General features: G+C 41.4%; 3 protein-coding genes and 1 long non-coding RNA gene across 6 annotated transcripts in view; 2 read left to right on the top strand and 2 right to left on the bottom strand.

Moving 5' to 3' along the window:
* LOC117937845 overlaps window positions 1–27,286 on the bottom strand; it is a 456,187-nt gene that overhangs the window by 118,709 nt on the left and 310,192 nt on the right. The window lies entirely within an intron of this gene.
* Window positions 1,952–9,521, bottom strand: zgc:111976 (uncharacterized protein LOC553663 homolog). Of its 3 annotated transcripts, none has more exons than XM_034862065.1 (17): window positions 9,143–9,521; window positions 8,129–8,214; window positions 7,014–7,089; window positions 6,687–6,741; window positions 6,415–6,541; window positions 6,316–6,344; window positions 6,116–6,187; window positions 5,957–6,031; window positions 5,345–5,421; window positions 5,206–5,268; window positions 5,005–5,125; window positions 4,443–4,567; window positions 4,224–4,327; window positions 3,429–3,627; window positions 3,208–3,303; window positions 2,955–3,057; window positions 1,952–2,367 (listed from the first exon to the last, which is right to left on the bottom strand). In XM_034862065.1, exons 2-17 carry the CDS (start codon window positions 8,210–8,212, stop codon window positions 2,001–2,003), a joined length of 1,773 nt encoding a protein of 590 aa, XP_034717956.1. In that variant the 5' UTR covers window positions 8,213–8,214; window positions 9,143–9,521; the 3' UTR covers window positions 1,952–2,000. The 3 variants fall into 3 exon arrangements, with proteins under 3 accessions (XP_034717956.1, XP_034717955.1, XP_034717957.1); XM_034862064.1 differs by lacking the exon at window positions 9,143–9,521 and adding an exon at window positions 8,463–8,684 and having other exon boundaries at window positions 1,963–2,367; XM_034862066.1 differs by lacking the exons at window positions 5,957–6,031; window positions 9,143–9,521 and adding an exon at window positions 8,463–8,684 and having other exon boundaries at window positions 1,963–2,367.
* Window positions 8,734–13,149, top strand: ralaa (v-ral simian leukemia viral oncogene homolog Aa (ras related)). The gene is made up of 5 exons (XM_034862088.1): window positions 8,734–8,880; window positions 10,686–10,915; window positions 11,486–11,694; window positions 11,931–12,105; window positions 12,187–13,149. The coding sequence occupies exons 2-5, from the start codon at window positions 10,802–10,804 to the stop codon at window positions 12,307–12,309; spliced, it is 621 nt and encodes a 206-aa protein (XP_034717979.1). The 5' UTR covers window positions 8,734–8,880; window positions 10,686–10,801; the 3' UTR covers window positions 12,310–13,149.
* Window positions 17,170–26,497, top strand: cdk13 (cyclin-dependent kinase 13). Its single transcript, XM_034862063.1, has 14 exons — window positions 17,170–19,303; window positions 19,789–20,355; window positions 20,461–20,619; window positions 20,715–20,854; window positions 21,071–21,241; window positions 21,353–21,542; window positions 21,632–21,688; window positions 22,004–22,105; window positions 22,214–22,291; window positions 22,889–23,005; window positions 23,093–23,224; window positions 23,301–23,497; window positions 24,107–24,607; window positions 25,012–26,497. Exons 1-14 carry the CDS (start codon window positions 18,156–18,158, stop codon window positions 25,710–25,712), a joined length of 4,260 nt encoding a protein of 1,419 aa, XP_034717954.1. The 5' UTR covers window positions 17,170–18,155; the 3' UTR covers window positions 25,713–26,497.

Here is a 27,286-nt window from a genome sequence, read left to right on the forward strand (position 1 = left end):
ATTATTTCAATGTTGCAATCGGTAACTACAATTACTACTGCCAGGTAGCTTGTGAATCCCCCCAGTTCTATCTTAACCAGTATCACATCATCATGCATTGTTTCATCCATTTAGTATCATTAACCTCAATCTTTAAAGTAACTTATTCAAGTCATCAAATAGATTTGGTGGAGTGGAGTTGAACTACTCAAGTAAAGTACCGCAAATGTGTACTTAGGTGCAGTACTTGTATGTACTTGGTTACTTGCCACCACTGAAATAACCCATTCATACATGACATGTTGGGAAGCAGTCCCGATCCCATTTCCCTCATATACCTCATTACTATTTAAGTATTACGTCATCACAGGTGTGACTTTAAGAGATTTAACCAATCAGAATTGAGGACACATAATCTCCTAAGTATTCTGAGGATATAGTCCTGCTGAAAGAAGAGAATGCTTTAACCACACATGTGGGAATATGTCTATGAATAGCAGCAACACAGGTCATTGGATATGTAGAAGTAAAGTCCCTGGACAGAACCAGTTGTCAGCTGTTAACAGGTGACTTAATATTCTACATACACATTGGAATTCCTTTCTAAATGCACACAACCCACAGATCTACTGAGGATAACATATTTCTGTCTATGACTTACATTCTCACAACAGATACACAGGTTACTACAGCTCTTTTTAATCAAAATCTTAAGTGAATAGAAACCTCTCTTTTATTATGGCGCAATGTGAAATGCCTTTAACTGAAGATCAATATAGTAAAAGCTAATTTTCTGGAGAAAATGTGGGTTACAAAAAAACTAAATCTTTAAAATATGACCACCAGATGTCATTCTTTATTTACATCTGTAAAAAGTGGGATAGTTAAAGTCAAATTTTACTTCATGCTTCCTATCTGCAAAAATGCTTACAATTTGAAGATTCTTGAATAGAGTATGGAGATTGACACTTTTTGCAGATGGCGGCGACCAGAAAAACCCAACTGCTAAAGTGAGTTGTTCAAAACCATTTGTGGTAAACTCTGTGTGCACAAACAATGTTCTCATTGCTAGACTTAATGTGTAGAGCCGCTGGTGATACTTTGAGCAGTTTCATGTTGTGTCGAGCCTTCTTAGGGTTTTAAAAATAGTGATTATGATGCGATCCCAGTAGTGCCCCTAGCTCTTCCATTCATAAGGCCACAAGGTCATCAAAAACGGAAATACGGTCAATCTTATAAGTGGTACTCACGTCCTAATTATGCTTTAACGAACGTTTAACTGGGCTAAATTCATAAAAAGACCCTATGTTGCATTCTGGCGAGAGATACGCTTTAACAACGTTTGATTGGCTCATATGGTACCAATAAACTGTATGAGAGGGGTCAAATGCAAAATCTCAAGCCTTTTACAGTCAGCAGTCTCTGCCACACTGGAATGCATCGTAACAAACACTTCAGCTTTCCGCAGGAGATACATTTCTAACTGACAGAAAATACAAGTTACACATCCAGTACGTTTCATGGTAACCCTTGTCGCGCGTTGCCAGACCTTCCTCCACAGCACTGCTAATAATGGTCTGGCGAGTCCTCAAAGCATTCCAGGATGGAGGAAGAACATGCTGTGGTTTATTGGCATTTCTTTACACCAATCACAGTTGTCATGGGTGGCGCTCAGCACCGGGCAGCGCCACGGTGATGCTGCAAAATAGCCTCGGGAAGGGACTTGTTTTCGTGGAACGTGTACGTTCCAAAGTTGTTTTAGTCGTCCAACAGAAAACTCAGGCTGGACAGATAGTCTAGCTAGCTGTCTGGATTTACCCTGCAGAGATCTGAGGAGCAGTTAATTTTCCAGCAGCACTGGAGCATCTCGGAAGTGGAACGTCGTGGCTTTAGGCTATGGTAAGCCACATGTCAAGTGTGAATGAAACTTGCTTTACTTAAAAATATTTATTCAAATCTAAAAACAACACATTATAAAAGTCTCAAACTTAAGGTTATCACATGTAAACACACATACAGTTTTAGATAAGTTCGGACAGTTGGCCACTACTGGTCATCCAGTGTGAAAACACACCCACAGGATCGAAAGGGTAATGGTTGACATCAGGACTTGTTTTTATTTCAGGAAGGAGCTCAGAGAGCTCAGACTTGTCTACAGATATGGCACAGCACGACGAACCAGAAACACTGAAGCTGTCCTCTGGCACAGCTGCACTCTGGGACAATGTGGTTATGGCGCCGTTGGTGTCGGTCACAGCGGTGCTTGAGGGAGCTGAGTGGTCATTTTCGGCCTCTGTGGTGGCAGGGCGGCCGGGAGAAAGTGGAGCAGAGGTGATCTTCTCTAGCTTGCTGTATAATGTCCTCAATGTAATAGGAACGGACATGAACCTGAGACAGTGTTAGAAAGAGAGATCAAGCTAAGACTAGAATGCAAAGAATAAGTGTGGTACATTTTTAATCTACTGATCTTATGTTGAAGTCAATACATGTTATACTGCTGCATATCAAAACAATATCAGATTTTCCCCATGATGCAATATGTGGAACCTACTAAGGAGGGAGGCCCGGAGCCATCGTTCTCTCGACTGTAGAGAAATAAGGGGTAGCTAGAAGTCACAAAGCATCACCTCCGTTCCACCAGGTGGCTCTCTTACCAGGTTACAAGGGTTTTTGAAAAAAGCCTTCTCTTGCTTCGCTCCATGGTTTTGGAATAACTTGCAAAACTTGCTAAAACTAAATGATCTAGTCCTATTAAATTAATTTAATGCCATGTTAAAATGCCGTATAACTCAAAAATGTAACTGTCACATGTGGCCTGTTCCTTTCCTCCATGTGTGATGATGTTTGTTTTGATTATGCTGTATATCTATTTAAATTGTAACTGGTGCTCTGTCTAGGCCAGGTCTCCCTCGGATAAGAGATTTGAATCTCAAGGGACTTCCTGGTTAAATAAAAGGTTAAATAAAAAGCCATACCTCTTCATGACAGTGGAAAGGTATTCATCCAAAGAAGCATCCCCTATTCCTGCCCCAAACAAAGTGCAGGTAATCTGATGCAAACCACGTATGTTCACCAGCACTGTGGCAAAAAAAATAAAAAAATAAAAGTCATACAAGTCCTATTTCTGTGATTATTTGCCACTACCTTAAAAGTATACACCTTATGGGTTAACAAAAACAAAATCCCAAACTAATCAGATGAAAGTAACATTCTATGCTTAATGCTCACAAACACCAAGGGAGTCAGCGTCAGGTCGGTGGAAGGTAACAGAAAAGCTGGTCTCAGACTCTGGAAGGACTTCAAAGTGCAGGTCACACGCCGTATCTGATAGCAGAATCCATCAATAAACCATCACATGACTCACTGATCTTTTAGGATTATTTCTGCCAACATTGCATTTGCAACCTTGTCCAATTTAATTGGGTTTGTGACTTCACAATGCCTCGTACCTGTTCCGGCACACTGGGAAGTGATGCAGCTCCTCAGCAGGGTGTTGATGGCACACTGATGTCGAAGCAAGTCCAGCAGGGCCGGCACTCGGCCCGGGTGAGTGAAGGGAACACTGTCCATTACAGTCCCTCTCAGGGCAGGCACCTCCCATGCATCTCCAGGGAGGATATAACTGTGCCTCAGACCACCAGGAAGAGGCTGCTGGACAGAAAGTATTGATTCATTTTATGTCATAAAACAGGGGTCTTCAAAAGGTTTTTAAGCCAAGGACCCCTTAGTCTATATCTACGACGTTCCACTTCCGTGATTTTCCAGGAAATTCCTTCTTTCAATTTGACCGTATGTCAGTTACTTTCCTCTTTTTTTGTATTGGCATTTTATATCGGGTAAATTTTTGAGGACTATGGTTAATTGCTCCTTAGATCTCTACAGGGTAAATCCAGACAGCTAGCTGGATTATCTGTCCAATCTGAGTTTTCTGTTGCATGACTAAAACAGCTTTTGAACGTACATGTTCCACGAAAACAAGTTCCTTCCCGAAGCTGTTCTGCTGAGGAAAAGTTGCCCCGTGCGGTGCTTAATGCCGCCCAAGACAATTGGGATTGATTTAATGTTGTACTATTATTGAGGATACAAAATCAGTCGAGTTTGCTTTTGTTGCAAGGTTGACCCCCATTTTGTCTTAAAATGACTGGACTATAAAGTGCATTTTAAGCTTGCATACTAGTTTAGCTTGAAATGAACCCAGTTACCTTTCACACTGAGCTGAACACAAGTGTGTTGATCCCACATACCACTGTAAAAATAATATCCTGTTCATCCCCATGGCTGTTCGAACGTCTCATGAGAAGCTTGGGTAAGGGCGCCCACTGCAGGTCATAATCTGGTATGGCCACATCTATGACAAAGCACAGGGGTGGGTGGGTTGGGGGGGGGGGGCAAGAGAGCATGTGATGGAGTGATGCTTGTTGGATTTGTGTTCAAATAGATAGAAGTATAATTTTTACACTGACCTGTAATGTGGCTGAGCTTTTTCACAAAAGACAACATCATTGGTATTGCTGGTTGCAGTTTGAGGAGAAAGTAGGCAGGCAGCGCCTCATGTGGCCCCTCACTCAACGTCAGGAACACAGGAAAACTGAAATAGGACACAATTTTACGTTAGTGATTTAGAATTGACTGATTAACAACCCTGGTGGATTATTGGGCCATTTGCAGAGTATCTGTGTTATATTTGCCCAATAAAAAGTTACTTAAAAAGTGTTTGTGTCTGACTTAACGTCCCAACCATAACTCTGACTCTTTTACTGGGTACCATGTTCAAAGTTGCAAATCAATTACATAATTGCTTAAATCATTTTTAAAAAGTTTAGTGTTGAGTTTGTCATTTTCACTGTAAATGCGTATCGGTTCCAAATACTAGTTAAATTAATGGCTAATATTCGGTATCGGCCTTGACAAACCAGTATGGGTCAACCCCCACTACTACCACCACCAGCAGTGTCGTTCCCATTCACTGTGGAATGTAAAATCAAAGTATCCTGTTGAGTGAGAGATTAAACAGAAACAGGTCACCCCTGGGCATCCAGCTGTGGAGGCTGTGGGATCACAGATGCCATCTGAAGCATGTGGGTCACATCACTGACACCAACAGTCACCTGGGCTGCCTGGATGACCGTCTCCGTATCAGTCAGTTCTTCAACAACCAAAAAACAGGCATCTTTTGAGGAAACACTACCATTGTTAAGGCCCTTTTAAAGACTTGACGTGTCTTACGTAAATCTGAGGTTTTCATTTCATCAGTCGGGGTGATATAGAACTGGATCTTCAATGGGCTATCTAAAGTGATGAATTAAATATTAATGGATGAAAAAGCTGTATGCATGACATGTTTTTACTTCTTGGTGTTTAGTACCTTCTTTTCCAGCTATCAGACACCCAATCCTGCCGTTGTTAATCATGTCAGCTTGGGGGTCAGAGTCCATTGGCAACCTGAAAGCAGAACAACTGCGCTGATTCCAATTTGTATAATTGCTGTAACAAGTGACCATTAGTTATCTAGTTTTACAAGTAAAAAAAAAGTAGTTTAAAAAGCCCATCCTAACTTCCCAGAGCTCTAAGTGATGTCAAGATGCCACTTTTTTTCAAATATTAGCCAAAATCTAATCATGTGGTGAAAAAAAAGCAGCAAGTCCTCAAATTTGAGAAGCTGGAGCCAGGAAATATTTGGCATATTGCTTGAAGCAATTAGTCAACAATAGAATGAATGGTAATAAATTGTTACGATTGACAAATTATTAATCAACTGATCATCGCAGGTGTTATTGCACAAGTTTATGGTCATTCTTTTGCATCATACCGTTAACATGTAAAGATTGCTGGCTTTGTGTTCATTTGTTTTTAGGTGTTCCTTAATAATCTTTTAACTTTACATTTAGTTTATTTGCACTCTTTCCTCCTCCATACTGTGACTGCTGCACAACTATTTCCATTGGGGCTAAATAGAGTTGTATCTTAAGTCACTAACCTTGGCAAATGGGATATTTGCTGTAAATCTTTCCCGAGGCATTGCAGAGATGCAAACAATTTTAATTTGCTTTCACTAAAACAAAAAAGACATAAAAGCTAAATGACAGCAAGAGGCCCAAAATTTGAACAGTTTAATAGTATTTTTAGGACTGGGTACTTGTCTCCAGGGATGTTGTACTGGGTGAAGAGGCCTGCCAACTTCCCAGAGAACTCAGCAAAATGTTTGGACCTGTGGAGAAACGATACAATCAGCACCTAATGCAATTTATCTTTGAGTAATTATTTAAAGACCACAGTCATCTTTAACTCGCAAGCCAAATGTCAACATTTAAAATTTAGCATCTCTGTAATGCTTACCTCAGCGGCTGAAGAAGGGACTCGCTGGGCTGCAAGACAATTTACTTTGATTATCAGGAGTAGAGGGGAGTAATGTGAATGGCAGTGTAATCCACTTACAACAGGGAATCCTCCATGTGGAGCCACTTTCAGCTCCTTCACCCCACCACACGGCAGCAATACAACCTCCAGGTAGAACAGATCGGCTGTCAGGTAGCATGTGGCCTCAGTGATGTGAAAGCCCATCCTAGGGAGGACAGAACGTGAATGTGGGAGGAGATTTGTGCCACCACATTGTATTACATAGAGAAATTCAGCTCTGTTAAATACAATAACATTAGACCAATAAAATAAATTGTGTAGAGCGTTAGAGTGAAATATCAACCATCTACCCTTGTTGTTTGGCAATCATTTCCAGGCGAGACCTCATGGTATTCAGAGAGGACACTGAAACATACAGAGACCGACTTACTTAGAGGTAACGTGACCTGGCATGTACACACACACACACACACACACACACACACACACACACACACACACACACACACACACACACACACACACACACACACACACACACACACACACACACACACACACACACACACACACACACACACACACACACACACACACACACACACACACACACACACACACACACACACACACACACACACACACACACACACACACACAGAATATGGTTTGTTTACCAGTTACAACTTCCTGGAGCCTTTCCAGAGATCTAACCAGCGGCTGACAGGGTTTAGATTCATCTTTGGGTCTGTCCTGTTGGGGGACAAAGGGAAGAAACAAACAACAATAGACCTTTTGTGTATCAAAGTCCTCCTTGTGTAAATAGTCTTCGGTCCTCCCAAGCCCTCCCATGACACCACGGGTAATGTTGCGATGTGGACGCTTTGCACCTTGGGATGGGTATGTTTTTATAAGACATGGAGGCTGCCACACCTGGGTGTGTGAAAGTATTGTGCATTGCACTCAGTGCTTTGTTCTCGAGAAGCCTAGATCTAAAAAATTTTTTTTTTTTTAAATCTTCTGAATCACAGCTGGCAGGAAACCCTATGACTAGCACCAGCTGCCTTATCCCATTGGACCACACATCACTTCAGACCACCAAGCAATCAACCGTACTCCAGAGACTGACCACTGCCAATCTCCACTTTGTATTCATCCACAAGTATTATCTATGCTGCTGCTCCACCCATGGCAAATCTAAAGAAAACTAACACGCCCTCTCATTTCCTCAGCATACACATTAGTATAAAAGTGCTGAAACACTTTATACTAATGTATAAATGTATCTTTATTGAGTGTAAAAGACAATGGAATCCATGATACTTTGCATTTGTGACCCTAAACCTGTAGCCAACTGACATAATCTGCAAGTGCATCTTCTAATGAACAGAAAGTGATTGTCTTGCAAAGCAGGGAAGTTTAAACATTTAAAAACAAAACCTTAAAAGAAAGAAGAAAAAAAACTAGGCCTAACTGTCAATGAACAAACTGATTCAACAACAAAGATTTGTGTGTTCCAGGATAGATGATCTCATTCCCAGGGCTTGACCACACCAGTTAGTGATTTGCAGCACATCACCATATTAGAAGTCATAGAAGTCAAGTCAATAACTTATATTTGACCAATATCTTTGCATAGAACTATTAAAAAAGGGCATACGTTCAAATAATCCTCCCAAGGGGAATTTGCACTGGGGTATTTAAAAAAAAAATAAAAAAGCGTTAGAAGAGTTCAAGCCAACATGCTGCTGCTGAATGCAACAGAGGTCGCATTCACTGAGAATTGTCTTACCATGCACCTTCGGACAAGCTGAAAGGTTTCATTCCAAGTCTTCTCTGCAAATTTCAAGTGCAGCCCAGAAATTATGGACTTCATGACTAAAGCATACAGAAAGAAGTTACAACACTGACAGTTAGAATATTAAAACTTCAGTATATCAAGAAGCTGAATTTTGGAATTGTCCTTTCTTCTATTTTCGGCAATTTAAAAAAAAATATATATATATATATATATATATATATATATATATATATATATATATATATATATATATATATATATATATATATATATATATGTATTTTACACAAGAAAAACAACAACGTTAAACCGACATTAACGTTACCTGGCTCCTGAAAATCACTCTAGCTGATTTGACAAAGGGACTCCACTTGAACAAACGTGTCAACATTTATCCAATCAATTATCTTGCATGTTTAATCAACTGCCCTTAATCTGTATTTCATGTTCACTCACAAAGCAAACTAACTCATGTTATTATCATTTATAGCTGTTAGGCGATGTTTTTATAAGTGAGAAATTAATGTTACGTTCACACAAAAAGTAAAGCTGAGTGTTGTCTGGCTCTACCAGGCGGGCGGGCGTTGTCAGACAGAGCCAAGCCCACAGCTGGACGTGCAGTCAGTCTGCTGCTAATGTCTCTGGAGGTAGCTTGTAGGGAGCTAGCCATGAGCTAACAAGTAGCTAGCTGAGTCTTCTCATCTTGCCACCATAATTCAACCTTTGTCAGACGTCGTGCCGAGGTGAACACTATTTAATTTACAGATAGGTAATACTATTCATTCAATTGCTGCTACTGTAACGTTAACGCTTGTATGTTTACTCTCTTCTTCTTTTTTACGCTGCATAATGTAACGTTAGTTGTGATTAGCTGCTTGTTATCGCTTGCTAGCCTTTTTGCTTGTTTGGCCAGCCTAGCTGTAGCTAGCAAGGATCGACCGAACATCTGTTGCTGGATATCCGAGTTTAAAGATTTGCATTTTAATGCGTTACCTGAGCCTTTACCTTCATGTTGAACTTCATCACATGTAAATTAACGCCCAGGTGGCGTGAACTTGCTTGGGTTGGTTAGTTAGCTTGTTAGCCGCATCGCCCCACTGTAGTCAACCTGCTGTTGACATGTCACCAGCTAACTTGCTAATAAGTTGATATGAGCATGAGAGTATGTTGCGTTGTTATTTGGGATTTCAGTCAGTTGTTGTAATAATAAAGGTGTCCCTTGCTGAACTAAAAGCATAGACCTTCTTGTATTGTATTGACGTGCTTATAAACGGTTATGATGACACGCCTAATTACAGCTACACCTAATAATGAGGTCATCATTGAAACCTATACTTGGTGTTGTCATTGTAAACGTGTCTTTAAGACCTTAACTTACCTAACCTTATTTAAATGTTACATACTGTATGTATCGTTATGGATTAACAGACTACAAACTATTTGGTAATAAGATAAGTAGTTCCTTACTTCTGGGGGGTTGAGGTAAAAGAACATGGCCTCCTGTACTAAATTGTTATATTGACTTTAAGTGCATACACCCCGTTTGTTAATTTGTATAATGACCTATTGGCTGCACTCCCATCTTTATCCCTGATCCCCAGAGGGCTGTGTGGGGCGGTGATAGGGAAAGGGCATTAACACACACGCCAGGTTATCCCCATAGTCTTCTTGGACTGTCCACCATAAGAAAACCGACCCCTAAATGGCTTGCACATATATCATATTTGATCCAGTCCTGTCAAAATTTAAAAAAACTGCCTGATTTTACCCTGAAACTCTAAAAAAAAAAGTTCTATTTCTTTGCTAAATGGCTTTCACAGGTTCCTCTAAAGTTGCTGGGCTTTGCCTACTGTTTGCTTATCCATATGTCTTTATTGTTTTTTCAAAGCATGCCACATGCAGTCTTTTTCAGATGTATTTGTGGTAGTCTGATATCCAGCATGTGAAACTTGCTCGTCTGCAAAATAGCATTGCATTAAGCTCTTGATCTTTTGCATTTTGCTGATCTTATAAAATCGACCGTAAATTCACTTTTCGGGCAGACCTTTTTTTCTCATCAACTTTATGCAGATGTTTGTGCAGATATGTTTTGTTCGGGTCACCCAAATACTTTCTGCATATTGTACATGAAGATACTGTCATGAGTATCATTTTTCCAGAAATGAAATCTATTTCTATTACTTAGTTTTTATCCTTGCAAAGAAAAAGGGACAGTGATCACTAGCTACATTAGGGACATATAATTATTCTGCAGACACAGGAGGGAGGAGTGATAATAAAAAATACAGATTATAAAGTAGTTTCTATGTATCAATCTAGTGCCAGGGGTGATTCACACATTTTATCTTGCTTTACTCTTAACCAGTTACAGAAAACAATCCTCTGCACTACATTTATAGTGGAAAAGCAGTTTATCCTGTTTTTTTTTTTTTATTTTATTGCTACAAGACACAGTGATGGCTTTGCAATCTAACTGCAGAAATGGAATCTAGAGCCCCGGAAATGATGATGAAAGGATTTCTTCTCTCTTTCCTTTTTTTCCCCCCAGGAATTATTCGGCCCCCTGTTGCAGCTGGATTTAAGGTCTTTATTTCACAATCCTTCCCAGCAGCTCCATCTTGAACTTTCTACTTTTCACACTCTGATCTCCTGGTACACAGAGCCATGGCAGCTGCGAAGCCAAAAGGGCAGAACTCTCTAGCCCTTCACAAAGTGATAATGGTGGGCAGTGGAGGAGTGGGGAAATCAGCCCTGACGCTCCAGTTCATGTATGACGAGGTGAGTAACTTGCATCTTAACAGTGCCAAGTTGTTGAGGAATGTTTCTCTTGTTTGCATAATTGACAGTCTATATCTACGACGTTCCACTTCCGGCACTGCTACGCTGCTGCCGGAAATTCCGCCGGATCACGCTCTTTTCGCCCCGATTGCTTGCTATCTTCCGCTTTCTTTGTGTTGGAATTTTAAACTCCGGTGGATTTATGAGGACTATGGTTCACTGCTCCTCACAACTCTGCAGGGTAAATCCAGACAGCTAGCTAGACTCTGTCCAGTCTGGGTTTTCTGTTGCACAACTAAACATGCACCTCTGAACGTACAGATGTTCCACCAAACAAGTTCTTTGCAGAGGCACCATGGCTCTTTCGGCCGCTTGGCGCCACCCAAGATGATTGTGATTGGTTTAAAGAAATGCCAATAAACCAGAGCGTGTTTTTCTCCCACCCCGGAATGCTTTGTGGACTCGCCAGACCCTCCTTTGCAGCGCTGTGGAGGAAGGTCTAGCAAAGCGAGACTAGATATTGAATGAATAAGTTGACCACAGTTGTTAACGTTGCTTTCCCCTCCATAGTTTGTTGAAGATTATGAGCCCACCAAAGCAGACAGCTACAGGAAGAAAGTGGTGCTGGACGGAGAGGAGGTACAGATAGACATCCTCGACACAGCCGGACAAGAGGACTATGCAGCAATCCGGGATAACTACTTCCGCAGCGGCGAGGGTTTTCTCTGTGTATTCTCCATCACTGAGCTGGAATCATTTGCAGCAACAGTAGACTTCAGGTCCGGTGGATAAACGATATTTTAACGAGACAGTTTCTCATCCATTAGAATTTAATGACAGTGACCATTGGGTATCTTTCCCCTATTCAAATGCATAGACAGTGCATGCTGTTTTAACATTTTGGAACACCATTAAAGACAACTGTTTTTTACTACAAGTTTGCCTCATTTGCTGTAGCAAGTCTGTTTATTTACATGAATCATTGCTGAATGACATTTTCTTTATTCTTTTGCAGAGAGCAGATTCTGCGAGTGAAGGAGGATGAAAACGTGCCCTTTCTCTTGGTTGGTAACAAGTCCGATTTGGACGACCGACGGCAGGTCAGCGCAGACGAGGCGAAGGCACGTGCTGAGCAGTGGGGCGTGTGTTATGTGGAGACCTCTGCCAAAACCCGCGCCAATGTTGACAAGGTACGCCCGGACTGGCTAGGTTTACATCGTTGACATCGAGCAAACAGAGAAACGTGAACCCCTTACTGTTTGTTTCAACAGGTGTTCTTTGACTTGATGAGAGAGATCCGGGCGAGGAAAATGGAGGACAGCAAAGAGAAGAATGGCAAGAAGAAAAGCAAAAGTTTGGCCAAGAGAATTAGAGAGAGATGCTGCATTTTATAGTGGAAACAGTGAGCAGGATGGCTGCTAATGTACATATACATTTCTCAGACTTTTGCATTTATTTTGTGCCCATACCTGACCATGACTTTCTGTTCCTGGCTAACAGGACATCTGACCGTGTGTCAGGGAGTAGTAAGGTGGCACTCCATACACCATTTATAGCTCTAACTTTTTATGTGCTGACACTCCAAATAATTTATTTTCGTTTTTCTCTCTCTCTCTCTCTCTCTCTCTCTCACACACACACAGCATATTACAGAGTTTCATAGATGGATGGTGTTAAATTTAGGCCTAAGCTTGACAAGAGCCAAAGCCCTGAAATGTTACAAAAACCTTTCATTGTAAAGTTTGATGTGTATAATATATTCAGGCAACTGTGATGTTTAAAAGAAAAGATTAAGTGTCAGAGCCAAGGTTTTAAAATTGGGGAATTTGTAACTGGAGCTTGGGTAGGAAATATAAGTGAACAGACTCAGCAGAGTAGTGTCAACCCATTCATCATGTGCCACCAAGACGATGTATGTTGCACTGGTGAATCTGTGAAGCATTTTAATTGAAGAATTCTTATTAAGAGCCGGGATTTTATGCCATTTCTATTAGCTGTTTTACACCTCAATTCTGCCACCTGGTAAGATTATGAATACTTATTATTTACCTGTATTTTCTCTCTTTTCTTGTCCTTTATCATCCCTTAATGTATTTAAGAGCACTAATATTTCCATTTACTTTCCTCTTTGTGTCACTTGGTTGAGTCAGCATTAATCACTACCCTTAAATCTGTGAAGGAATTTACAACACTTGAACCTTTTTCAATTCTAACATTTCAGAAGTTTTGCCTCACTCGACCAATGAATTTCAATGCCCTTTTTGTTGTTGCGATAAAGGAATCCCTGGTGCTCTGATAAAAGGCGATTCCATAACCCTACATCCTTTACATGCTGTCTTTAAACAAATCTTAGTTGATAAAATAAATTGCTTGCAGTCATGTAAAGCTTTATTTCACCAATTTTACTTTTCCTAATTCAGACTTTTAATCTCCAACCCTAGTTTTTTGTTTTACTTAAATGTATATTTTAAAAGCAACTCAACTGGAAAAGTAATGGATAGATGAATTTTAAGTCGTTCAAAAATCTAAAATGAATGCAGACTTAATAGAAGTATGGTGGTACCTGTCCAACAAAGTTCCTCTCAGTCACCAAAGAAAATTGTCTGCTAGTACAAACAAGTGCCCGTTACTTAATGGAAGTAAATGATAACTTGTTATAGTGAGCATCAAAAGGGAGCACTGCGGTGTTTCTTTAGTAAAACTAATGGAGGCAAAAGTTGGGAAACTTAAAGTGCTCATATTATGCTTTGGGGTTTTTTCCCTTTCCTTAATTGTGTTATATATCTTTTTGTGCATGTTATAAGTAATCAAAGAGAAAAAGCCCAAAGTCCACCCCAAAGGGACTTACCATCTCCAACAGAAAACACTCTTCATAAACTGCTCCAAACTGCTTTATTGTAGTCCGGCCTTTACTTCCGTGACAAATGGCGTCAATTTGTAACATGTTTTAATGCTAGCCTAGCTGCTAGCGTGGCACGCCCTCAAACTCTGCTTCTGACTGGCTAGTAGTCCTTACCTAGGTACTGCGCATGTGCATCTCTCAACAAAGATGGAATAGAAGCATAATGCAGTACAACAAGAACAACCAAATTGTTTTATTAAACCACGTAAACCTATTTTGAAATAACCGCTAAATACAATTATGAACCTGAAAATGAGCATAATATGACACTTTAAAGATTTTCATTGTGAATGGCCTGGTGAAATATTGCAAGGTATTTAGTCATTCATGTGCAGTGCATCACTGCTGCCTCTCTTTGCATTGTTGAATGTGTACTCTCCTCCCATACCCATCCTGTTTGCCTGTAATCTTATCCTGCAAAATGTGCATGAGTCTAGAGGTCATCGACATTCTACTTTGTTTACCTTTGTTCCATTTTGCCCAAGGCTAAACCCGATGTTATAAAGCTGAAGTAACATCTTAATGAACTACCTGATTAAGGCAGTTGCGCTTGCTCCTCTTGCAGTAATTTTACAGGCAGGTGAGGATTGAAGCAGTGTAATCAAATTGGCAAAATGACCATACTGTAAATGATTAACAGCTAAATTGCATAGACCAAAACACACTTTAATATCTGACCCCCATCTTTCCCCCAATTCTTAGTTCCCTTTATGATTGATCCACTCTTTTTGTCTTTTAACTTATTTTAGATAACTTATTTTATTTTTTATTTTTTTAAAGTCAGACAACCATCTAGTGGTTGTTGCCACGTTTCAATCTGATCCAGTACATTAACAGCATTTAGGATCTCCTCAACCAATAGGATGCCCGACACTGCAGTCCATGCAAAATGAAACGATTTTTGTAAATGCAAAGAGGAAGAGAATATGTAAACTTGGAAACAAATCAAAACAGTGTCAGTGAGTGCACTGAACACTTGAATTCTGAGATCTTAACCCAGTTTAGAAAACCTAACATCATTCAAACATTGTGAAGTGTTTACTTAACATCATCTCATTGATTTCCCCGAGTTAACACACGAACACTAAATAGTTCCTGGCTTTGTCACATTATTCAATGTTAATTGTACAAAAAACAGTAATGCAAAACATGTCTGTCTGGTATTTCTTGCAAACTGAAAAGCACATAGTACAGAGAGTTAGAGTTTAAAGATATGTGAGGCAGACCCAAAATGTTTGGAACTCATGGCATCAGAATGTTTAGAAAGTAGTTTGGGGTTAATATTTTTTTAAGGGCTAACCTCCAGGACACCGTACCATGAAACACACTTGTTATGGCATACCTTCCTCAGCTTACGGCCATTACATAACTGCTGTGTGTCTTCATTGTTGAGGATTGCAGAAGCTACTATGCTTAAAATGACCACCATAGTGCTTGCTATACTGTTATCATTGCCGTAACACGGGCTAATATTGTTTCAGTGCTTTTTTTCAGAAGAAAAAAAATATATTCATAATTCTATTCGTCTTCATGTTAATAGACTTGATGACCCACATATGTTCAGCAGGATCTAAGAGGTGATACTAAAACAGATATTTGTGGGAAAGCTATGAGCCATCTGTCCTCAAATAACTTGTTTTGCTTTTTATATAAATACCCTCGGAAGAAAGAACAGATATCAATGTCTTTGATTGGATGGTTGTGTGTATGCCATCAATTCTATGTTTCCTTTATGTTTACTTACTTTGAACATGTGCATAGCCACTAATGTAGCCTATCTCTTAGTGAATGCCAGAGGTGACGCTTACATTTCAATTCATTTTTTTGTGTGTGAGTTATTTGGAAATGGCAAATAAAGTGGATATTACTAATAACATTTTCCCAATGTATTCAGATATTCTTTGAGTGATCACACTGAGCAGGCAGAAGGTTCCTCTGCCACTTTGGGCATGTTGCTGCTTGTTTGCATATTTATATGAACACTGAATCCCACCACCTGTGGACCCTGACCTAATTCAATGATCCGATGAAGAAAGAAAGAAGTGCCCAGCATTACTAACAATATCCAAGCAGTGAATTCTCAAATCTTCACTCTACTGTGTAATTTCCTTATGACTTCACCTCAAACCTCTTGTTATCATGTTTGCAGGCAGGCTTTAAGGCAAAATTTGATTGCATCAAGTTGTTGTTTCACATTATAATATATGCTCAAAGCACAGACAGACCATACATCTGTGTTTGCACAATCACACTGCTTCTTTGTGCTGCAAATATGTTTCTCCTAATGCTCGGTTAAGCCAATGTCATGGAGGAAGACAAGGGGAATATTGATTTACCACAATGCAGACTACTGATGACAGATTTTTTTATTAGCATGAAATCAGTGAATACTTAACATGTGGGAATCAATAACACTATACAGTTTTAGTATATATTTTTAGTATTTTACTTGCAGGATAGTAGTGTTTTACCTGTAGTATAATAGCATTTTATCAAGCATATATGATGTTTATGGGATTATAAAATCAAATAACTAATGTCTGAAAAAAATTTTGAACGAATTTTGGGTTCATGTTCAATAAGATGCTGCCTTTCATTTAAATTGAAACATGTCTACCTTGTGTTATATTTTGAAAGTATGGGGTTTTAGTATAAGGGAGACATTTAAACTCAATCAAACAAGGAGTTGGTAGGTTAAAAAGTATAGGGGAACAAAATGGAAAGAGAACGTAACAATAAGTACGCTGACACAGTAACTGTAACAGCACAAATCACATTACAGGGAATGATCATTGCACTGGGTTACCAGTACCCCAAACAACCCAGAATTATGACCCAACATAATCAACCCAACGATGTGATTACAGAAACAACCCAGCAATGTGTGTGTGTGTACTGGAAACTGTAGAGCATATGCTTGTCAGTTGCAGGAAATAAATATCAGAGCGAAATAAATGAAAACGTTTTTGGATAAGAGATGGCAGTAGTGCAATATTAGGGATGCAAGCTACCGTTAAAACCCAAAGAAGAAGAAGTTTTCTTTTTACTGTACACACACACAGACAGAGTATATAAAAAAACACGAGTAGCCTACTTAAATAGTATTTAATAAAACTGTCCATTACACAATAAAAATCTTTTATTGTTGCCATGTTGACGCAGTTCTTGATAAACATGTCCAAAGTTTGATTTGGAGTCCGTAAATTTCTTCTTGTGAATGTGGAATTTTTACAATAGCATTCCGGTATGTATCTATACGTGGATAAAACAAATGACAAAGAAGAAGAAAAGTAGTGGTTTCCCTTGGTGTGACGTAACTGCTAATCTTGATTACGCAAACGGGCATCATTGGTTGACACCGACGCACAAGGCCTGTAGTCTGAAAGCTCTCTGGGCCCTGGCGAGTTGTCCCATTTTAGCCACATTGTCATTGCGTACAAAGTTACAGTATTTTGAAATAAAATCAAAGAATTGTGGAGCCATTTTAGCCGGAAACACGTTTGATACCTTTGGACCATGCGGTGGTAAAAGGGAGCAACAACCAGGGTGGGATACGTGAAAGCGGATGAGTTTTTGGACAGCATTGTTATATTGCATCTTGACTGAGTTTCATTGAACTCCACGCAAAGGAGAAAAGAAAGCTAGCTGGCTAATATGCTAGCGACTAGCTGGCTAGCTGGCGGCGGGTATCCAACCAACGTGCTATTCACTTCCTTGTTGCACACTGGAGTGTGATGGAAGGCGAGAAGAAGTTTGTGAGACGTAGACGGACTTTTTTTACTTCCACTTTAACACAATATTGTTAATGGATTTACATAATTGCACGAACGGCAACCTTACAGAAGAACTGGATTTTAAATTTACAAGGGCTCTCGGCCTGTGCTTTGACCATGAATGCGACTGTCTAGCTGTAAACAGTTAGCTAGCTATTAGAGGCTAACGTTAGCTGGCTAAACTGACTACCATTAGCTAGCTAGCTAGATACCACATCTGGGAGATTTCCATCCTGGACTACAATGGTTGAGTACCGACTGATTCTATAACTGAACACCATATTGTGGATTTTATGCAACGGGATATACAGGCACAAAGTCTCATAAAAATAACTACTGTCGGGGGTAACTTGGGTGAACCTAAAACGAGCTTGCTTTGTAATGCTAATGTTAAGCTTGTGATTAGGCTATTTAGCTGGCTGTCTTAATTGTGGATTTGATGTTGCTAACTAGCCTGTCACACAGCTAGCCCGATGTTTTGTTCCACGACACAACAAGGAACATAGGTAAAGTATATAAGGATTATTCTCAACGCAGCTAGGTATAGGGCTTATCCAGTAGATAGATGCCTAATTCGGAGGTGCTTCGCGAGGCTCGGGGACGGAGCCCCTCTGCTCAGAGAAATGCTAACCGACAGGACAGGCGTAGTAAACCAGGTAGCGGTGCCGCTGCTCAGCGAGACCGACACCGGGAGAAGAGGCGCTCATCGGCTTCTAGGAGAAAGAAACGCAGACAGGCCAAGGGAAAAGACTTGTGCTATACCGGTACAACAGGAGACCCTGGCAATGACCGAAAAGGCACTTTTGAGAAAGACACAGAACTTCGGACATTGGTGGAGTATGATGACGTAAGCTCCCAGTCAGAGCGATTTTCTGGGAGCCCCTCTCCTAAACTTGACCCCCATGCTGACAGGCTATCAGTGGACCGACTAAGCGATGTTGACTTTGGTGACTATAATGGACCAGCATCCCCAGACAGAAGTCACCAGAGAGACCGGGAGGCAGTGTGCATCAGCAAGGATGAACAAACTCGGGGTCCATCTGAGAGAAGCAAGCAAGAGAAGGAGCCAGGCAGGAAAAAGGACCGCCACAGCCGTGAGAGAGACTCCTCAAAAGCTAGGAGTGGAGGCAGCTTTATCGGAAATAAAAATCACAGAGACACTACACGGAGCAATGACAGAAATGGTAAAAGGACATCTACATCTCAGTCCTTACAATCCGGAGATAAAAGGGATTCAAAAAGGCAAAGTAAAACAAGATCTGATAAAGAGCCCCCATCTGCCTACAGAGATGCTCCGCAATCTTACAGAGATGACCGTGAAGACCTCAGGACATACAGGAGAAGTCCTGGTTTCAAAGCAGAAAGTCCCTATGGAACATCATATTCATATAACTACCAGTCTCCTGGTGGTTATAACCAGTTAGTATCTAGAAGAAGTCCAACTTATGGGAGCAAAAGACTCTCTCCCAGTTCCACATATTACAGCCGAGATGTAGATGGTTACGGGGCATACAGCATGCCAAAGTCACCCAGTTCATACCCCAGCAACAAAAGGAAGCGATCCCCAGCAAGCCCAGCAACCTGGCGCAGGTCCCCAAGTTATGGCCGACACAGTCCGTATGAACAAGGAGAGGTCAGTTCAAGTCCTTATGGAAACCGCAAGAGATCACGAAGTCCATACAGAAAGTCCCTGAGCCCAAGTCCAGATGTCAGGTGAGCTTTCATAAAGCAGCTAATAGTATTATGTATTTCATTTGTTGGCTGTAGTGTAATGTTTTGGTGTATTTGTGTTTTCTTCCGACTTGATTGTTTAGATTTTTGTGTAATTTTGTGTCCTTGACTTGTTGGATCTTGGCTCTCCACAACAGTGGTTGTAGATTTTTATAGATTGAAATAATAGTGCAACCCAAGCAAGGACAAAGTCTTAAGTTATTATTATTATTATTATTATTATTATTATTATTGAGGCCTTATGTTTTCTGTCAGTATTGGCTGGATTACCTATTCCTTCCCAAAACTTTGCCGGACTGAGAGTGAGAGAAGTCTTCCATGTAACGTTAGAGGTATAACTCCTGTTATGTCTCCAAATTTAGATATGCACTACGTTTCTATGTCAACCAAGTAAAAATAACGGTCCAATGAAGTTTGTAATGTAGGAACAAAACTTAAAAAGGTGTCCTTGTTTTTTTTCCCTCCAGGCGATCTGCTCGGTCACGCAGCAGAAGTCCATATTCATCCACAAGGCATTCACGTTCTCGAAGCCGTCACCGCCACTCTCGCTCCCGCAGTCGCCCCTCTAGCCTCTCACCAAGCACACTCACCTTCAAAACCAGTCTTGCTGCTGAACTCAGTAAGCAGAAAAAGGTTAAAGCTGCAGAAGCAGCTGCCAAGGCCAAGAACTCCAGCAACACATCTACTCCAACCAAGGGTTCCTTATCTGCTCATCAACCCAGCCCAAAGTCCAATCACACATTGAGAAAGGGCCGCCCTCCCTCTCCACCACAACCAGAGAAAGGTCCCAGAACTCCCACATCGAGCCAGCCCCAGTCCCCCTCTGACAGGTTGTCTAAGAGGACCACTGAGCACCAGACCAGCAAGGACAAAGATGGAAAGAGGAAAGATGACTCTTTACACCGGAACAAAAGGAAAGCACCACCATCTGGACTGAGCAAAGACAAGGAAAGATCCACTGGTCCACTCATTTCTACTCTGCCATCCCTACCATTGCCCCAAACAGTTCTTGAGCACATGAATAAAGGAGAAAGGTATGGGTGTGTTGTTGTACCCACTGACAGAATTCTTATCCACCTTATTATTTTTGTTTGTTAAGACTAACTCACTCTGTTTCTCCTGCATTTTTCTACTATCAGCTTGAAGGACAGCTTGCTCTCAGGGAAGAAAAAGTTAGAGAAAAAGGCCCGTCAGCTTCTTACTGACTTGCCTCTTCCCCCTGAACTTCCTGGCGGCACGTCTTCCCCGCACAGCCCACCCGACGACAAAAAGTCCCAAACAGTTCGCCGAAGACCTAAGTATGTACCTGGCCTTTAGTGCTATATCAGCTTTTGCTATTGTTTGCTGTAAATTCACTTTGCTTCCACTGACATATTTTCTTTTAATTTACCAGAATTTGTGGCCCAAGATACGGCGAGATTAAGGAAACAGAGATAGATTGGGGCAAACGCTGTGTGGACAAGTTTGAAATCATTGGAATCACAGGAGAAGGCACCTACGGCCAGGTGTACAAAGCTAAAGACAAAGACACTGGTGAGTGTTTTGAAGATACAAAACACTGATTGTAACTCATCAACATTGTAAAAGGATCCATTCTCAATGTTCTGTTGAGGTGAAGTAAAGATTGATGATGATGATGATCTTTTATTTTGAATGTTCTGTGTGAAATGCAAGTGGTGATAGATAGGCATCTGCTTAGTGCGAGACCAGCTTGCGATGTGGTCTTGACACCCTATTTCTGTGTCGTAGCTGAAATGGTGGCTCTAAAGAAGGTTCGGCTGGACAATGAAAAGGAGGGTTTCCCAATCACGGCCATCCGAGAAATTAAGATTTTGCGACAACTCAACCACAAGAGCATCATAAACATGAAGGAGATCGTCACAGACAAGGAAGATGCTCTGGACTTCAAGAATGATAAAGGTATTTAATGTTTTTTCTCTGTAGTGTATGATCCTGCCACACAACATTGATCTGTTTAATACATCGTCATAGTCTTTGTGATGACTACCTTTGTTTTTACTCTCATCTCAGGTGCTTTTTATCTTGTATTTGAATACATGGACCACGACCTGATGGGTTTGCTCGAGTCTGGCCTGGTCCATTTCAACGAGAGCCACATCAAGTCTTTCATGCGACAGTTGCTTGAGGGACTCGATTACTGCCACAAGAAGAACTTTCTGCACAGAGACATCAAGTGCTCCAATATCCTGCTCAATAACAAGTGAGTCCTCTATACATTTTGTGTTTCATTACGTGGTCACACATGTTTTTCCGGCTACATTTAATTAAGTTTTCCCCCCTCCTATTCAGAGGTCAAATAAAGCTTGCAGACTTTGGTCTTGCGAGGCTGTATAACTCTGAAGAGAGGTGAGTCCCTTATGTTTTTGATAAATACACACCAAACCTGTTAAACTGTCTCTCCCTCAAATATTTTACTTATCTTTTTTTTTTTAAATTTTAAACTTTTCTTTTTGAGGTGGTTGGATTTATAGGATAAGAACATAGGATGGGCATATATTAGCTTCTGGCTCAGCCTAATCCTTTCAGTCACTATTTACTGTTTGAGTTTACACTATATGTATAGAATTATTGATTTTATGAAGGCTGAATAAACTACTACTAATATTTTCACTTGTGTGTTTGATAATACTAACATCTGTTGCCCTTTTTTCTCATTTTCAGTCGTCCATACACCAATAAAGTGATTACACTATGGTACCGTCCTCCAGAGTTACTTCTGGGAGAAGAGAGGTACACGCCGGCTATAGATGTGTGGAGCTGCGGGTAAGAGCAGGAAAAGTCTAATTACTGTATGCCACTTGACTATCTGCCCTGTCAGCATTCTTTTGTTACTTTTATAATGATGAATTGTATTTTTTTTGTCTCTCACAGATGCATTCTTGGAGAACTGTTCACAAAGAAACCAATTTTTCAAGCTAATCAGGAGCTTGCCCAGTTAGAGCTTATCAGGTAAGTTAAAGCCGTTAAATGTCAATGTCTGACGTTTAGATTTAGTTGTGAGCGCTAGAGTTGGTTCCCACACAGTTTTGCACCCACTTGAGCCAGACACACACTGAGAGTGGGTTTCAGCTATCTAAAACAGGAAGAGAAAGCTTTGCTCATTTTTTCCACTGATCGTCTCAATCGACCATAAAGCTATGCAACCACATGATGTTTTGATTAACGGCTCTTACTCGTTTTGTTATGACTGCCCTTGTTGGAGGAAGGTGAAGGTAGTGATTAATCTAGTGGTGGCAGCCAGCCTCTACTGGGAAAACCCTGAACGTTTACAAAGATCTTTATTTGCTGTGAGCTATGGTGCTGCGCAGCATGGAAGAACATTTTTTTCACTTTTTCTGTCATTTTCTTTAATCCCTTTACGAGGTACAACATTGGTGGGAGTGAGATAATTGAAAATTAGCTCCATTGACGGCAAATGTGATTTTAAGTCAGGCCAGTTCTCTTGGTGTTGTCAAGAAGTCATTTGGACATATGTAGGAAGTCACCATTGCCTATTATATCCACGCATTGCTGAGTTCTGCTTAAACAAATCTTTTTGTCTTCCAGCCGAATATGTGGCAGCCCCTGCCCTGCTATCTGGCCAGATGTAATAAAACTACCCTTCTTCAACACCATGAAGCCAAAGAAACAGTACAGGAGACGGTTACGAGAGGAGTATGCTTTGTAAGTTCATGTACACGGTGACAAATTAATTGTGTAAAGATTTGACAGTGCATTGTCCTGAAGTCTTGTGCTTCTGTTGTTGTCCAGCATCCCTCCATCTGCCCTGGACTTGTTTGACCACATGTTAAACTTGGACCCCAGTAAACGCTGTACAGCTGAACAAGCGCTGGGCAGCGAGTTCCTCAAGGACGTGGACCCTGACAAGATGCCCCCGCCAGAGTATGTTTAGCATCATGTTGCATCAACACGTTTGGTTTAACAGCATTTCAGGTGTTAACTGTTTGCATCTCTCTAGTCTTCCACTGTGGCAGGACTGTCACGAGCTATGGAGTAAGAAACGCCGTCGTCAGAAGCAGATGCCGGAGGAAGTGGCAGCCCCGAAGGCGCCCCGTAAGGAGCTGGGCCTCGACGACAGCCGCAGTAACACCCCCCAGGGCTTCCCTGCTCCTGGAGGTATTAAAGCTCAGAATGTGGCTGCTTCCACGCTGCTGGGTGAGTTTCACTACTGTTTGTATTTGTGTTGTATTGTTAGCTTGTCAGTCACTGTTAAATCATTGCACTTACTGGTGTTAGTATGATGCAATGCACCCAAAACAAGTACAACACTTATAATATAGCACTTATTAATAACTAGTAGGTCAGTCTCAAAGGCCATAAAAGCTGAACAATAATAATTAGTCCATAATACTCATTTATTCCTTTACTCACTTAGTTAATCTGTCTTTCCCATATCTTCTGAAGATGGATACTGAACCAAGCTCATTTAGTCAGTACCCACTTTCTACAATACTGAACCGTGTAGTGTTCTTCAGACCTTGTTCTAGTGAGGACCCGGCTTGGTCAGCTGGACCAGTAGTCTGACTGGTCAAACTTGTTTTTATGTATACATTCATTGGAGAGTTATTGTGTGATTTTAAGAGTGAGTGCGTCATTTTAATTTAAAAGCTCTTTAAAACTATTATGACTCATTGGGATATACAGTACGACTTTCAGTCAAATGCTCCAGAACAAGAAGTTAGTCAATTAAACCTTGACTTCAGAATATTTCATCCCGGCTGTTGATTACCCAAGGTTAGGAATGTATCTTCTGTCTTCTTACAGACCCTAAGGGTCCAAACTCCCAGTTAACCCAGGAGCAGCTAGCGGTCCTCCTGAACTTCCTCGGCCAGCCCAAGAGTTCGGCCACCACGGCCCAGTTGGTCCAGTCCATGGGCTCAAAGGTCAATCAGGAAACATTAAAGCAGCTCTCCAAAGCCCTGGCTCCCACTGACCCAGCTGAGCCTCCCCCTCAACCCGCACCTGTCAAGCCTCCCCAGCCTGCTGCTCCTGCAGGAGTGCCCCGTACACCCCCAATGCCCAAGCCTCCTTCGCCCCCCATGTCTGCAGCGCCAGGTATTCCAGAAGGAGAGGCCGCAGCTGCCACGCAGACAGCCATGACGATGCTGCTGGCCCAGCTCCTCCAGGCTCAGCAGGCCCAGAGGCAGGAGCAGAGTGATGGCGGGGAGGGGGCTGAGAGCACCAACCCTGCAGGAGGAGCACCGGGGGGGCAGCCTCTACCTCCCGAGGTCAAACAGCCTCCAGCGCCCAGCCCAGTCTCTCCAGGTAACCCTACCTCTGCTTAATCCTTTCAGTGAAACAGCTGGTATCATAAACATATCTATTTCTACCTGAGGCCCTACAAGTCCATTTTGGTTTTCAAAAGGTTTTTAACCACATGTTGATAACAGAATTGTAGAACACGGGTTGGTTCCAGATGGAATAATGTACAAAGAATACAGATTAGGCTAAGAGTGCATCCCTTGGAAAGTGCTCAGCAGGTGGAGGTACATTAGGATCAAAGTCCTGTGCAAAATAAGAAAGTCACACTTTACCCCAAACTATATATTAAAACTTGGATAAGAACTAAGGAAATTGACATTACAGCAGCACAAGATAAAACATAATAAATAAATAAAACAATAAATACATTTCCGTACTTATATAATGTTATAATTTCTGTCTTTCAGTGTCTGAAGTCGGTGGCGTGTCCATACTGCCCCCAGACCAGAGGCCTCCTGAGCCTCCAGAGCCACCGCCACATGCCGACCTGGACTACAGGCAGCCTCCACTTGAACCCAAGACTGGCCACGCTCCCCCTATTACGTCTGCAGGTGGAGGTGATGGAGGGAGACCCCCAGAGCCAGACTACCCACCTCTCCCTACCGCAGAGGGGCCTGGATACGGCGGTGACTACATCCATCCACCTCCTCCACCCTTCACTCCTGCAGGGTTTGGGGACGGTTACATGGGTCACATGTTAGGCGGAGGCCTGCCACCTCACGCTCTGAGAGAAGTGTTTGGCGGACCTGGTCAGGCTGCCAGCTCATCGTCTGCTGCAGGCGCTTTGGCCCCGGCCCACTCAGACCCCTATCCTCCAGGCGCTGGAGCCACTGGACCCAGTAGCATGGTGTTCACTGGGGACAAGGACCACCGTTTTAAGTACAATCACAGCCCCTTACCTGTGGAGGGACAGCCTAACCCCAGTGCTATCCACCTGTACAACCATGCTATGGCTAGAAAGGAGGGTGGACACCCTCCCCCACCCATTCCAGCGCCAGGACAACCTTGGGGTTCCCCTTCCCAAGTCGGGGCTCCACCACTACCCCTCGGCTTTGTCCCACACGTGAACTCAACAGCAACAATCAGAGGACGAGGCCTGCCTTTCTAAATGACTGGAAAAAGGAAAAGTCGGTTTGTGACAATGGAAAAAAAAAAAAGCTAGAGGACTCAGTTTTGAGCCTGAAGCCTCTCAGGCCAGATCAGAGGGATCTGGAGATGCACACTCAGTTTGTAATAACTTAAATCTGTGTAAGGCATTGTATTCCTCCTCTCTGGAATGTGGAGCACAATGCAGAAGGACAGCCCAATAACACTTGGAGGAGCTTTTTTTGCTCATACCATTTTCCTATTTTTTGTAATCTATTCTGCTGTCTTTTAAATTAAACTTTTACCTTTTATTGAGTGTACATTTATCAGGCTGGGTACATTTTAAATCTCTACCTTAGCCTTTCTGTAATTGCTCCAAGGCAGACTAGTATTAAGGTTTTGCACTACTGACTGATGTAGGCGGAAACTATTTTAGGGATGAAAGGAAATGGATGGTGTGGTTTATCTGCACAATTAGAATATGACCAGTAATGTAGTGTCCTCTTTATAATGGCCATGATTATGTAATGGTTCAGTTGATGGTGTAGGTATTAGCACAGGGAGCTATTTGAGGAAAAAGGACTGTTAGTTCCAGGCAGACTTGGATGACAAATCAGATCCAATTTCATGGAGAAAAGGCCGTTTTGACTTTAAATTCCACATGCCTTTTTGCCGATAGGTGTTCATAGTCATGAGCAAAACAAAAACACACAACCCAAGTTCAAAACATCTTTTTTTTGTACAAAAATGATTTTGTCCCCCTCCCTGCTCCTTTGGCAAATGTTTATTAAAGAAATGCCAAGAATGTATTGTCTGTTCAATTACTACAAGGCTTGTTATTGAAATTGTCAGTAACAAATAAATGACCATTGGTAGATGTGGTGACTTCATAGTTCACACCACTGGATGGCAGTGTCCTGTCAAATAACACCACTCACTTGCTGTACCTGCAGTCAACTCTCCATGCAACAGATGGACATGGTTTCTATGTTGCAGATAGACATACAGTGTACTCACTTGTAAGTCTCACTCAAAACCAATAGACCTTAGCTGGCAGCCAGGATTTCACTGCGGCCAAATCTTAACACTGCATACACAATTTATAAAATGACAAGCTCCTTAAGTAAGTTATAATGCAAATAGACATTTTGGCTGTATTTGTAGCATAAACTTATTCATAAAGGAACTGCCAGGTTAACTCTGCTGAGACTTGATCAAGGGAGACATGGCTGAGGAGATAACAGCACACATCACGTTTCAGACAGTTCACACACAAACAGAAGTGTCACCATCGGGAATAAAAATAGCATACGGCTCCCAGGGGACTTAATCTTCAAGCACGTAAACTCATTCTTTGAATTTAATGGAAATCAATTTCTCAGATCGCAAACCAGTTCAGAATGTCCCCTCTTAATGCCAACTTGAATGGGATTTGTTTTTCTAAATTTCAGTAGACCTTTTACTGTCATTTTCACCTTCATCAAATAAGGTGTTTTGTCAAATAAAATCAGCTTTAAAAAAAAAAAACTTTTGCTTGCACATCACGCTCAAATTAAATGATTTTTCCAGTGTCTCGCTATAGATAATAGAGAAACA

This window comes from Etheostoma cragini, chromosome 22 (assembly GCF_013103735.1).
Source record: "Etheostoma cragini isolate CJK2018 chromosome 22, CSU_Ecrag_1.0, whole genome shotgun sequence".
Classification (NCBI taxonomy): domain Eukaryota; kingdom Metazoa; phylum Chordata; class Actinopteri; order Perciformes; family Percidae; genus Etheostoma; species Etheostoma cragini.

Bases quoted from the DNA above. Each gene is read 5' to 3' on its own strand.
- ralaa (XM_034862088.1), top strand. From the start codon at position 10,802: ATGGCAGCTGCGAAGCCAAAAGGGCAGAACTCTCTAGCCCTTCACAAA. The intron at 10,916-11,485 runs GTGAGTAACTTG...TCCCCTCCATAG, and splicing joins TCCAGTTCATGTATGACGAG to TTTGTTGAAGATTATGAGCC. The intron at 11,695-11,930 runs GTCCGGTGGATA...ATTCTTTTGCAG, and splicing joins GCAGCAACAGTAGACTTCAG to AGAGCAGATTCTGCGAGTGA.
- cdk13 (XM_034862063.1), top strand. From the start codon at position 18,156: ATGCCTAATTCGGAGGTGCTTCGCGAGGCTCGGGGACGGAGCCCCTCT. The intron at 20,620-20,714 runs GTATGTACCTGG...TTAATTTACCAG, and splicing joins ACAGTTCGCCGAAGACCTAA to AATTTGTGGCCCAAGATACG. The intron at 21,689-22,003 runs GTGAGTCCCTTA...TCTCATTTTCAG, and splicing joins CTGTATAACTCTGAAGAGAG to TCGTCCATACACCAATAAAG.
- zgc:111976 (XM_034862065.1), bottom strand. From the start codon at position 8,212: ATGAAGTCCATAATTTCTGGGCTGCACTTGAAATTTGCAGAGAAGACT. The intron at 3,628-4,223 runs GTATGTGGGATC...TCTGTCCAGCAG, and splicing joins AGGATATTATTTTTACAGTG to CCTCTTCCTGGTGGTCTGAG. The intron at 3,058-3,207 runs GTGAGCATTAAG...TTTTTGCCACAG, and splicing joins CGCTGACTCCCTTGGTGTTT to TGCTGGTGAACATACGTGGT.